This window comes from Hippoglossus hippoglossus, chromosome 15, assembly GCF_009819705.1.
Source record: "Hippoglossus hippoglossus isolate fHipHip1 chromosome 15, fHipHip1.pri, whole genome shotgun sequence".
NCBI classification, from domain to species: domain Eukaryota; kingdom Metazoa; phylum Chordata; class Actinopteri; order Pleuronectiformes; family Pleuronectidae; genus Hippoglossus; species Hippoglossus hippoglossus.
In genome coordinates, this window is record NC_047165.1 from 4,723,179 (window position 1) to 4,735,607 (window position 12,429).

General features: G+C 43.8%; 2 protein-coding genes across 2 annotated transcripts in view; both read right to left on the minus strand.

Annotated features, from left to right (window-relative positions):
* mmrn2a (multimerin 2a) overlaps positions 1-8,755 on the minus strand; it is a 17,797-nt gene extending 9,042 nt beyond the window's left edge. The window contains exons 1-4 of the mRNA XM_034608903.1: positions 8,521-8,755; positions 2,217-2,339; positions 1,791-1,897; positions 603-683 (exon numbers count right to left, since the gene is read on the minus strand). Coding sequence (XP_034464794.1) covers positions 603-683; positions 1,791-1,897; positions 2,217-2,339; positions 8,521-8,747 — 538 coding nt within the window. The 5' untranslated portion in view covers positions 8,748-8,755. The remainder of the gene's footprint in view (positions 1-602; positions 684-1,790; positions 1,898-2,216; positions 2,340-8,520) is intronic.
* Positions 8,756-10,971: 2,216 nt separating this feature from the next.
* Positions 10,972-12,429, minus strand: LOC117776045 (nuclear factor 7, brain-like). The gene has a single exon (XM_034609750.1). It carries the CDS (start codon positions 12,427-12,429, stop codon positions 11,047-11,049), a length of 1,383 nt encoding a protein of 460 aa, XP_034465641.1. The 3' UTR covers positions 10,972-11,046.

Sequence of the window (12,429 nt, forward strand, 5' to 3'; positions counted from 1 at the left end):
AAGGCCGAGTGTCGCTCTGCACTTCACTGTTTCCTCACTTTGTTAAAGAGGCAAAGCGTGAGTCAGAGCGCCCTGACAGAGAGAGAGTGTGTGTGTGTGTGTGTGTGTGTGTGTGTGTGTGTGTGTGTGTGTGTGTGTGGTGGTGGTGGTGGTGGTGGTGGGGGGGACTTTTAGATGAAGCACAACAACTTTGGTTCTGACTAACATATAGGAATTTAGTTTCAGTTTGACCCAGACCTCCTGTTTTGGTCAGACTAAGTTTAGGTGCGTCGGTCTGGACTCTGGCCTGAAGAACCTTTCACACCTGATATTTAGGTTGAGAGCCTGAACCAAACAAGGTGTGAAAGTTTCCTCAGACTCCTCGTTCCCAGATTCATTCAGACGATCTGGTCTCAACATCACAGAGTCAGTCTGGGACCACGTGAAGAGAAGGAAAAACGCTGAGACCAAATCCACCGACACGATGCTGGGAGAGAACGATCTGACGACTGTGCGCAGGAGAACCGAGGAGAGCTGCTGCTGTTGGTTCTACTCTCACTTTAGTTTTAGTTCCTGAAACCTGTGCCCGTTGCTGTGCTTGTGTAAGAGAGGTGGCGTCGTACCTGGAGTGAGGAGCTCGACTCTCTCTGTTTCAGATTCTCCGGTTGGACCCGAGCCTCCAGAATCCAGCAGAACATCAGGGACTGTCAGAGAAAATCACAACAACTTAAGCAGACTGGAAACACATTTATTTATTTGTATGAGCATGTTTCTGACATGAAGACAATTTATAGCACTTTGCATAATTAAAAAGTTAAGAGAGAAGTACAGATGGGATGATGAAGATGAAGATGAGGGCTCAGAAGTGATTTCTAAAAGTTCTCGTATCCTCTTGATGTTTTTCCCTGTTCTGTGCTCCAGATGAGTCTGATTTATTCACATTCATCTGTTCTGTGACAAACTGGAAGCAGAGTGAGAGCTGAAGCGATGAGTTTCTAACCTCCTGGAAATTAAAGCTGCAAATAGATTTCTGAAGCTGTTTTCAGACCTGCACTGAATCCAGATATGTTCCTGAAATGTTCCTGAAATGTTCTGGAGGTTCTGTATGTGAGAACGCAAATGTCTCAGTCATTGTCTCTGGACATTTTCTGGAACTTATCCTTCAGCCCCCTAGGAAAATGTCTGGGAAATTCACAGTGAGCGAGTGGACGTGTTGATGAGGTTTCTAACACCTGACAAATTGTCTTTGATTGATATTGAATAATATAGAATAAAACAAAAAGAAAAGACAGAGAAGAGAACAGGCGAGGACGACCTCCTTCAGAAATCTGGTAAACACTGCCCCCCCCCCCCCCCCCCCCCCCCCCCCCCCCCCCCCACACACACACACACACACACACACACACAGAAAATCTGGACTAAATTAAGCTTCTGAGCGACACAAAGTGAAACTGTTTTTCTCAGTGAACATTTCAAAATAGACTCCAGCAGAGAAAACAGAGCCGAGTGGACGAGGGGGGAAACCCAGAGTTTTTATTCAAGACATTTCCTAATTTTTATCATATTTTACTCAGTTCACTGCAGCTCCCGACATTTTCAACAGGACCTAAATTTAAATTCAGATTTTCAAACTGGTTTATGTGGTTTTAGCAGCAGTTACTTATTTTCTTTCAGTCCAGAGGAAATGAGGGATGAGTTCATATTTCCTCATCAGTCTGATTTAAGAATTTCATAAAAACATGACAATAATACATTTTTTAAAAACTATCTGTTACCATGGTGACAGCGATGCTGCTGCTGAGCTCACTCACCTGTTTCCTCACAGTTGTCCCCAACGTGTCCCGGACAGCAACGCCACTGCAGAGTGGTGTGGACCTTCTGCTTCTGTGTGTAGAGAGGTCGGGTGGACAGCTTGTACCTGCATGCACGCACACACACACACACACACACACACACACACACACACACACACACACACGTATTGTTTGTCTGATTTTATCTGAGTAAATGTATTTTGGTGATCCTTGTATCACTGCTGCAGATGTCGACACAGAACTCGTTCAGACTTGTTGTTGTGGCTCCAAACTTCAGGACTGAGTTTAATTTTGTAACTTTTATTTCTGTCACACACACACACACACACACACACACACACACACACACACACACACACACACACACACACACACACACACACACACACACACACACACACACAGTTGTAGTTGTACACTCACATGACCAGCTGACAGTCGGGGGTCCCGCTCAGACAGGGACTCTGAGACTTGATGGTGTACTTCTCTGTTCCACACGCCACCACCATTGTTACCACACGCTTCTGCACAAATTTACACCAGTTCCTGCACAACACACACACACACACACAAAGGTCAGAGGTCAAGCACAATGGTTTTTCTTGACTTACCTCCAGCTGTTATCTTAAAGGGACAGCTCATCATTTTTAGAAACATGTTTATCAGAGTTAACAGTGTGTGTGTGTGTGTGTGTTCATGGAGGAACAGTTAGCTGCTTTAAGTTTGTTTGTGTTGTCGGAGAAATTAATGTGTTAATGTCTCCGTAACATCTGCTCTGGAACTGACCCTGCATGGTTGTGATGTGTGTTTGTTTGTGTGCATGTGTGTGTTTACCATAATGTTTGTGCCGTGACTTCCTGTCACATCAGCTCCACTCTGGTGTTTCCTAATCACTTGTGTGTGTTTGTGCCTCTTTATACAAACTACGACCTCGCCGTGTTCTTCCAGAGACTCGCTGCTCGTTAACCAATCAAAATGACACATCGCTCTCAATGAGCAGTAACTGATGATGTTTCCTCGTGTGTAACAAGGAGAACCTCACGTTAACTCACGTATCAGAAACGTTCCCGAGGTTTCCACCTCTTTTGTGTTTTTCCTGCTCATGTGGTCAGAATTTTATACAGAGAGATGATCACACATCTATTGTTTCTACATGTGAACAAACTCCACTGACTCAGAAAGGCCCTGTGTCATTTCCTGTACTGTCACTTCCTGCGGGGAGGAACAACACACACACACACACACACACACACACACACACACACACACACACACACACACACACACACACAGCTTTTCTTATGAGGATTTTGCACAGACCTCAGGCCGAACCAAAACCTTAACCTAACCCCATCTACACAAAAACACACACTTTGAATTACACATTCCACATTGAACAGCCTTGAACCGAAATATTTTAGCTTAATTTCTGGACGACGGGAGGAAGAGCAGACGTGTTGTTCATCTGTATTTTCCTGACATGCTCTGGAGGTTCTGTGTGTGAGAACAAACATCTGAGTCAGTGTCTCTGGACATTTTCTGGAACTTTCCCAGCAGCCTCCTAGTAAAATGTCTGGAAACTTCCCAGTGAGCGAGTGGACGTGTTGATGAGGTTTCTAACACGTGACGGACGTGAAACTGGAAGAACACAAATATCTCAGGATGAAGAAGAGGAGGAGCCGTACACGTAGAAGACGAAGACGTCAACTTGGAAAGACGAGGAGGTTCCAGAGCTTTTGGTGATGAGGGCCGACGCCGGTGTGGATGAGCTGTAAACAACAACACTGATCTTTCCACAGCACAATTTATACGTCATGTCCTGCCTCCTGCTGCTCTACAGGCTCCGCCCCTCGCCTGAATGTTCCACACATGTTCCTGTTGTTGTGAACGAGGCCATGTAGGGAGACTTCCAGTGCCTTGTTACGACACAAAACCCAGGAAGCTCAATCGAGTCACTCAAGCATGACGTTTCTGACTTAGAGGAACCATAACAAAACGCGCGAGTGTTTTTTTCCCAGAGTTTTTGGGTTGGTAGACATGCCAGATACCCACATTAACGTGTAGAAGCACTAACAAAGTGGAATTTGCATGCTATGTCCCCTTTAAGCTTCAGGTTAATTTGACCTGCCAGACAAAACTCTGGGCAGCAGCTCCTCCTGACTCTGTTTCTCTTTTTGATTCTTCCTCATGTGATGCAGATTATTTCTCTGTCCTTGTTTAGCCTGAGGGAAAAAAAATCTCTAAATCCTGTGGCTCCATTTCTCCAACAGCAGAATCCTCAGCTGTGTCTCATCGCCGGTTTATCTGAGATACGCAGAGGATTAGAAGTTTTAACCAGTGAAGTGAAAACAGAGAAAACTCGACGCCTCTTCTCACAAACGATGAAACAGAAAGAAACTAACTGATGTTTTCATTGGATCACAGACGTGTTGATTAGAGTCTGTTTAACTCCAGAAATCACTTTAGTGCTGAACTGTTCTAATTTCCCCCAGGTTGAGATTTGCCAGTATTTCCCAGAATGCATTTGAAAACCCTCAGAGAATTGACTTTGTTAAATAAATCCAGAGAAGCGATAAATATTTGAAGAATAAATAAATCACGTACGTTTAAAATTCTGATCAGTTTCCAAATCCTCCATCAGTCTTTCATTTTCTACATAGTTTTTACTTGTTGTGTTGCTACTTAGCTAATGTGTGTTTCTTTGTGGATGTTTTGTGTCTTTTTGTCAATTTGTGGTTGTTTTGTGACTGTGTGTTTTTTTTTTGTCTCTTTGTGTCTCCTTGTGGAAATTTTGTGTGTCTTTGTGTCTCTTTGTGGTTGTTTGACTGTTGACTTTTTACTAGAAATCCTTCAGAATTCCTCTGTGACACAACCTTCAGACGAGTCAGAGTAAAGTGAGTTTCCAGTATTTCGTTTTTTGAATTCATTGTTGCGACATTAAAACACATCAGGCCGTCACCTCTGGATTTTGTTTCCAGACTAAAGAGATGTGACCTTGTGGAAAAGACGAATCAGTTTGTTTTCTTTCGTTTCCTCTTCTCCAAACGTAAACATCCAGTCACTTGGTTTGATTTTGATTCAGTCACTTAGTGAGAGGAGGCTTCACTTTGTTCAAACAGCTCGTCTCCTCCAGAACCAAACAAACTCTTCGGCTGCTTCACGAAAGAGTCGGTTGTGTTTTCAGAGCGAGACCTTGACTCGTCCTGAGAGACTGAGTGAAAAACCAGCTGAGGTCTGCAGGGTTTCTGCCTCAGGCCGAGTCCAAGAGACGTGAAGGATGTTTGAGTTGATGAGGAGCCGGTGGGATCGTCACAGGAAGTCATTCATTCAGATATCAGGCATCTACACGGCTCAGCTGAACCTGCACCATCCAATCAGATAAAAACTTTACTCTGGTGTCGCACAGAGATTCACTTTGAGTTTGTTGCTTTTCCCTCGTAGGAGAAATGAAAACAGTCTCAACATTAGCAGGAAAGTTCTCAGATTCAGACTCATCCCACAGAAACGTTCACCTCCCACCAACAGCTTCTGAAACATGATCTTATCTGTTCTTCTTTAGATTCATCTGCACAATCATCAGTTTGTCTTTAAATCCGTCTCATCCACATCAGAGCTTTTATCTTCCAGCTGCTGCCTCCTGATAGCGGCTGAGTGAGCAGACGATGCCTTCATGGTCACGTTATCTGCAGCTTCAGCTTTGATCTCAATCCGTCTCCTGACTGAGCTTCTTCTTCTTCTTCTTCTTCTTCTTCTTCTTCAAAATAAGAGCGTGGACTGCAGCAATTTCTCAGACACTAACATTAACAGTTCATTCAGATGATTCGAAGGTCAAACTGGACGTGATGCACCTGAACTACCTTTAAGACCAAGTCAGAGATTTGTCAGTGGAGAAATGAAAAGTAAAAAGACAAGAATTCTCCTTCAAGTTTCTCCAAAGCCTCAATCAGCAACGTTCTCCACCTTAACTACCTGTTGACCTCTGACCCTAACTGCCCTTCCCCAAATATAATACACCCCCCCTCATCCAGTCAACATTCAGCGTCCAAAGATAAAAACAGAGAAACCCTGAAAAACCTGCAGCACAAAGAGCTCCGTCATTACAGCAGTGTTTCAAGTGTGTGTGTGTGTGTGTGTGTGTGTGTGTGTGTGTGTGTGTGTGTGTGTGTAGTAGGGGGTCAGTGTGTGTGTGTGTGTGTGTGTGTGTGTGTGTGTGTGTGTGTGTGTGTGTGTGTGTGTGTGTGTGTGGGGGGGGGGTGTTGTAGCTAATGGAGGGTTGTTTTGTTAGCAGCCCTCAGGATCATTTTACCATGCAGGTCATGAGCAGTTTCTTGTGTGGATGTGGGTCAGAGCGATGGAGCCTCTGTGAGCGTACACGATAAAAATGTCCCCGGAGACATTTAATCCTCTTATTTAGTCTCAGAGACTCAGTGACAGACTCGTCTCTCGTCTCACGTCTCACGTCTCAAACACGTCTCCAAACCTCAAGCTACAGATCAGATCATACGACGGAATAACTGATGAAATGTGATTCATTAATGAAAAGAAACTTTTTACAGCAAGAAATATTTTATCACCTCCACGTTTCCAGCTGCTGTTTCCGATTAGACACGTTTTTGTGTCTCTTTCAGAGTGAAAGTGTTTTTACATCTGTAACTATACGACTTGAGGATAAATTGATATGTATTGATTCAGATCAATATCGGTAATCTTTTATTACCAGGACCTTGAATGTGAAGAGACACAAAACAACCATCGACTGTAAATAAAGATAAACGACATGAAAGCTCCTTAAAATGAAGCGAAATCACATTGATCGCCCTCTGGTGGCTGGATGCAGTATAGCTCATAAACTCCTCCATGTTAGAACCTAAACTAAAAAAATCTAATCAAGGTTTGATCATCGATGTTAATCTTCATGTTGCTGAGCTTCATTATTACTTAAACCAAACACAGTTAAAGAGAGAACCTTTCTCCTCCAGAATAAAATGGGGGAGATAAGTGGAGCAGAGCAGGAAACTGTTGACTGAACATAATGAAGATTAATTGATTGGAGTTCTTTAAAGGAAACTATGTGCAGGTGTGGTCAGAGGACGCACACACACACACACACACAAAAAAACTACAAATGTTAGAATGCTTGTGAAGCTACAGGAGAAATGTCCTGTGACGTACAAACGACCACATGATGTTCATTTTCTATTAATGATAATTAATCTTATGTCAGAGTTTTGTTTTTTCTTCTGTTCTCGTCCATTACTCATGTCAGGACCCCTCAGGTTTATCTGCTGACCCCTGTGACCTCAACTTTAACCTCATCCTGAACCCGACGTTCACCCGAAAACCAAGTGTGGCCCTCAAACGGCTCTTAGAAGATGTGAGTAGCCAACAGAAGGTCCTCACAAGGATAGACCTACAAGCACACACCACACACACACACACACACACGCACACACACACACACACACACACACACGCGCACACACACACACACACACACACACACACACACACACACACACACACACACACACACACACACACACGCGCACACACACACACACACACACACACACACACACGCACGCACACACACACACACACACACACACACACACACACACACACACACACACACACACACACGAGTCACGCCTAATGCACACAGAAGTACCAAACAGGGACTTTTAAATGTTTTGACTGCCAGCCTGAATATAATAGGCTGGTACCACCCAGGCTGTTCACACCCACACACACACACACACACACACACACACACACACACACACACACACACACACACACACACACACACACACACACAGGCTGTAGGCGTCGTCTCTGTGATCCTGTCGGAAACATTTCCATCCTTCACTAAAATAAAAGTTCTAACACAAATATAAAATCACTCAACGTCACTAAAGCATCAAACCGTCGTGACGTCACCCGTCGGTTTGTGAGCTGCTGTTCCGAAGAATTTTACATTTTGTTCATCGCCATTCCTGTTTTTTTTTTTAAACCAGAAGTAACCATATATGGAGGAGCGGGGGGTGGAGCTTGACTAAGAGCTCAAGGACACGCCCACCTACACCTGCCACCTGCTCCCATTTGGCGGTACCAGCTGTCAATCACACCGATACACACAGTGCTTTATCTTCTATTTGACTCTGAATGATCATAATTTACTGAATGAACATCGGTTGTATTCAAGAAGACTTGAAACTAGAGATTCAGACATAAACTCCTATAGGAAAATGTTTACTGACGTTTTATAAAGTGAGAAGTAGAGTCATTTGCTCATAGACTTCTATAGAAACAACCAGTGGAGTCGCCCCCTGCTGGTCACTACACACAATACAGGTTTCAGACACTTCTGCATTGGCTTCACTTTCAGACCCAAAGTTTACGTCCACGTTTATCCAGTTTATTTTCATTTACTTCACAGAACAGAACTTTATCTTTAACCAAGATGATTCTTATGATTACTGATTATTTCAGCACAGTTTCCTGAAGTCTGTCGTGATGACATGAAACGATAAAATGTTCAATACCACAAACTATTTAATTCATTAAAGCAAAAGACAAAGAAAAGCAGCAATTGTTCGTGTTTAGGAAACTGAAGACTTTAAATTAACTTTCATAATTAACTGATTATCAAATGAAATGTAGATTAGTTTTCTGTGAATTGATGATTAATCGTTGATTTCAGGGTGTTTGTATCTGGACTCACCCGATTCGGGCTAGTAGGTTCTCTCTCTCTCCCAGTGGGGGGGTCTCCGTGGCCTCCTGGTGAAACGTCCCAAGCCCCCCCACTCCCATTCCTCCTCCCCCTCCTCCTCCTGCTCTTCCTCCCAGCTCCTCCTCCTCCTCCTCCACCTCGGGGTCTCGTGCCCTCACCTCACAGTGAGCGCTCACCAGTAAACCCAGCACCAGCAGCAGCTCCCCCACCGCTGTCATGTCTGCTCCGACCACCACACTGAGTGGAGGCTCGCACGACCACCAGCTGCTTATAAACAGCTGGAGGAGAGGGAGAGAGAGAGAGGGAGGACACACCCCCTGTTTCCTCTGCTGCTGGTGTGTGTGTGTGTGTGTGTGTGTGTGTGTGTGTGTGTGTGTGTGTGTGTGTGTCCTTTTTTTTTTCTAATCTTGTTGATCTGATCCGAATTGCACAAGAAGTTAAAACGTCCCCCTCAGAGTAAAAGTAGTGCGAATGTTTGGAAATAGTAAAAGTAGAATGTTTACCTCCACCAGTTCATCTGTTGGTCTGAGTGAAGAAATTCCTTCATCGTTTTCTTCAGATATCGTGATCACATTCAAAATCATGTCTAGTGAAGCCACTGTGACCTTGACCTTTGACCTTTGACCACCAAAGTCTAATCAGTTCATTCTCGAGTCAAAGTGAGTGATTGTACCACATTTGAAGAAATTCCCACAAGGCGTTCCTGAGAGATCACATTCACAAGGACAGACGGATGCAGTTCGTCTCTTACGTTGGATCGTTAGCTTCTCAGAGCCGCTGCTAGCTCATTAGCTTCTTCATCGATGAATTGAGCAGATATCTTAAAAAGTTCTTTCTTTACTGATCAACTCAAATCTAATGTAAAATCTATTATTTCATTTTAAATCTCGGAGACCGAAGAACAATGTCCAGCCGTCCAAATACTTATGGCCTGGACTGTTCTGTCTCATGGTTTCTTCTCCTCCTCCTCTTCACTCCTTCTTTTCTCTCTTTGTCTGTCGTCATCCAGTTCCTGGAAAAGTGACAAGATGACAGGAAGTCCACCGACCTGCATGAGGAACGACCTCCTTCCTTTCTCCGTGTGTGTGTGTGTGTGTGTGTGTGTGTGTGTGTGTGTGTGTGTGTGTGTGTGTGTGTGTGTGTGTGTGGTCCTGTACTTTGTGGAGACTAAAGTTTGTGACCTGGAGAACGAGGACAGCGTCGGCCCTTTTCACCAAAACCTCTGGAATCTCCTCGTCTTTCCAAGTTGACGTCTTCGTCTTCTATGTGTACGGCTCCTCTTCTTCATCCTGAGTTATTTGTATTCTTTATTTATTTACAGTCTATGGATTTGATTGAGAGAAATGTACGCAGTGTCCTTTGAAAACCTCTGAAGCAGCAGATTCTAGTGAAGCCTGAGAGTCGGTGGGAGTTGGTCTGACGGTTCCTGTCCCGGCCGACAGAGCGAGGGGCTTTTCCACCGGGGGAGGTGGGGGGGCTCGTCGGTTGAGTGGGTGGGGGTCATTTCCGAGGATTGTTACTGAGCTGTGAGGAGGTGGAGGAGGGAGATTAGAAACGTGTGACGACAGAGAGAGAGAGAGAGAGAGAGAGAGAGAGAGAGAGAGAGAGAGAGAAAGTAGAAAAGAGGGGGAACTGGGCTTTTATTCTCCTGGTGACCTCATGGGTCGTGGGGCACACAGTGACCAATAGGGGTTGGAAGTTGTGTCCAGGGGCTGGTTCACACCTAGGTGTGAAGTTGAAGCACCCTGGGAGACTGAGTTCTGGAAGCTCATCTTTGTCTCCAGAACAAAGAAGACATGTGGTTGCAGGTTTGGCTTCACATGTAGGCCCAACTATTGTTCACAACTATTAGGTCCCAACATTTAAATAAGCAATAATTCATGAATAAACGTATATATAACTCAATTTAAAAACCTGAAACTCTCTGAGTGTTCAATCCTACTTAATGACTGATAATGTTATATTTACATTTCAACTTAAAAAAGGTCAGAACTCTGTTTCTGTTTCATAGTTTTTATTATTTTTATCACAATATTAAAATCACATCACTAGGCTGCTGTTGAATAAACACTTTTACAGACAGAATCATTTTGGCTTCATCACATCAAACAGACAAATGTTCATATATATTGGATTATTTCATATGTGAACAGACTTTATGTGATTAAACATGAATCATGTCTCATGTTTGAGTTTTAATAAAGTTTGTTGAATGTGAACAATGATCAGCTGTTATTGATAAATGTGTTTTTATGTGGATCTTCATCAGTTTGCTCAACTTCATGGATCCATACAAAATCTAAATGATAGAAAACATTTTCCATGAAAATAAAAATCAAATATATTATAATAATAAATAATGAAATATTTTTACACACGTGGAAAAGTCGACAGTAGAAATAAAAATGAGTGAGAAGTAAATGGAGAAATAAACAAAGCTTTAGAATAACGAGTTTAACATTTAAATTCAGAAGATTTCTCTTGAAGAAATAAACATGATAAATAAAATCTTTATCTCTAACTGCTCTGATCCAGCATCACAGAGACATTCACAGGTAACAGCTTCATGTGATCTCCAGTGCTAAAGTATGGAAACATCTTCTGAGTGAAAGTGTGTGTGAAGGTGTGAATGTGTTTGTTAGTATCAGGATCAGAGAACGACAGTTCTCCTCTGTTCCAGTCCAGTTTCACTCTGATCCTCTGGATCTTCTGCACAGAGAGAACAGATGATGCTGATGGTGACAATGCTGAGTATTTCCCTTCACAGAACCATATTCCCCGTAATCCAGACAGTTTGATTCTCTTCCTCTGGACAGACTCTGCTCTTACACCCAGTATCCAGTAAGCACTGTTTCCAACCAGGACGTCCCAGCTGTGAGTCCCTGAGTTAAAACCCTCAGATCCCAGGACTGAGAAGTAATGATCAAACCTCTCTGGATTGTCAGGAAGCTTCTGTACCTGTCCTCGTCTCAAACTGGTCAGATCTTTAGACAGGACGAGTACTGGATGAGCAGAGTTTGGGTCCAGAACCACAGGACTGTAGGAGACTACGTCCTTCATCTTGTTCCAGATGTTGAAGCTCAGGTTGCCCAGATGTTTGGCCTCGTCTATCAGAGCTCCTGAGGCCAGCTGTGGGTCATCCAGCAGGGGGCGCTGCTGGACTCGTTCCACTGCAGCCTTGTAGTTGAGCAGGAACGAGACGTCTTCAGCTCTCAGCTCGTCCTCTGCGGTTCTGATTGTGTCTGAAAGAGCCGTTATGTCTCTGCTCAGAGCCTCAATCTTCTCCTTCATCATCCGACTCTTCTGCTCCTCTTCCTCCCTCAGTGCAGCCATCCTGGCCTTCTCTTCCTTCTCCAGAAACTGATGAAGCTTTTTAAACTGCTCCTTGATCTGCGTCTCTGTGAGTCCGGCCTGGACCTTAATGTGTCTTTCTGTTTGTTCAAACTCTACTTTAACACGTTCAAAACACTGTAACTTCTCCTTCAAGGGCTCCAGAGTTTCCTGAAGCTGCTTCTTGGGTTGTTTGGCAGCTTCTTTGATGGGTCTGAATCTGTGGTCGGTGTGTTTTTCTGAATCTCTGCAGACGAGACACACTGGCTGCTGATGGTCCAGACAGAAGAGTCTGAGTTTCTTTGAGTGCAGACTGCAGAGAGCATGTGAAGAGCTCTGATCTCTCTCCTGTAAGAAGGTCTCACACAGGTTCTTTAACGCCAGGTTAACAGGTGGTTCCATCATTGAAGATCTTCTCTTACAAAGTGGACACTCTTTTACTTCTTTGTCTTTCCACCAGCTCTTCAAACAGTCTTTACAGAAGCTGTGGCTACATGACAGAATGACAGGATCTCTGAAGACATCTTGGCAGACGGGACAGCACAGATCCTCTTCTGATCTGGAAGCCAT

Excerpts from the sequence above, each read along its gene's own strand:
- LOC117776045 (XM_034609750.1), bottom strand. The coding sequence starts at position 12,429 with ATGGCTTCCAGATCAGAAGAGGATCTGTGCTGTCCCGTCTGCCAAGAT.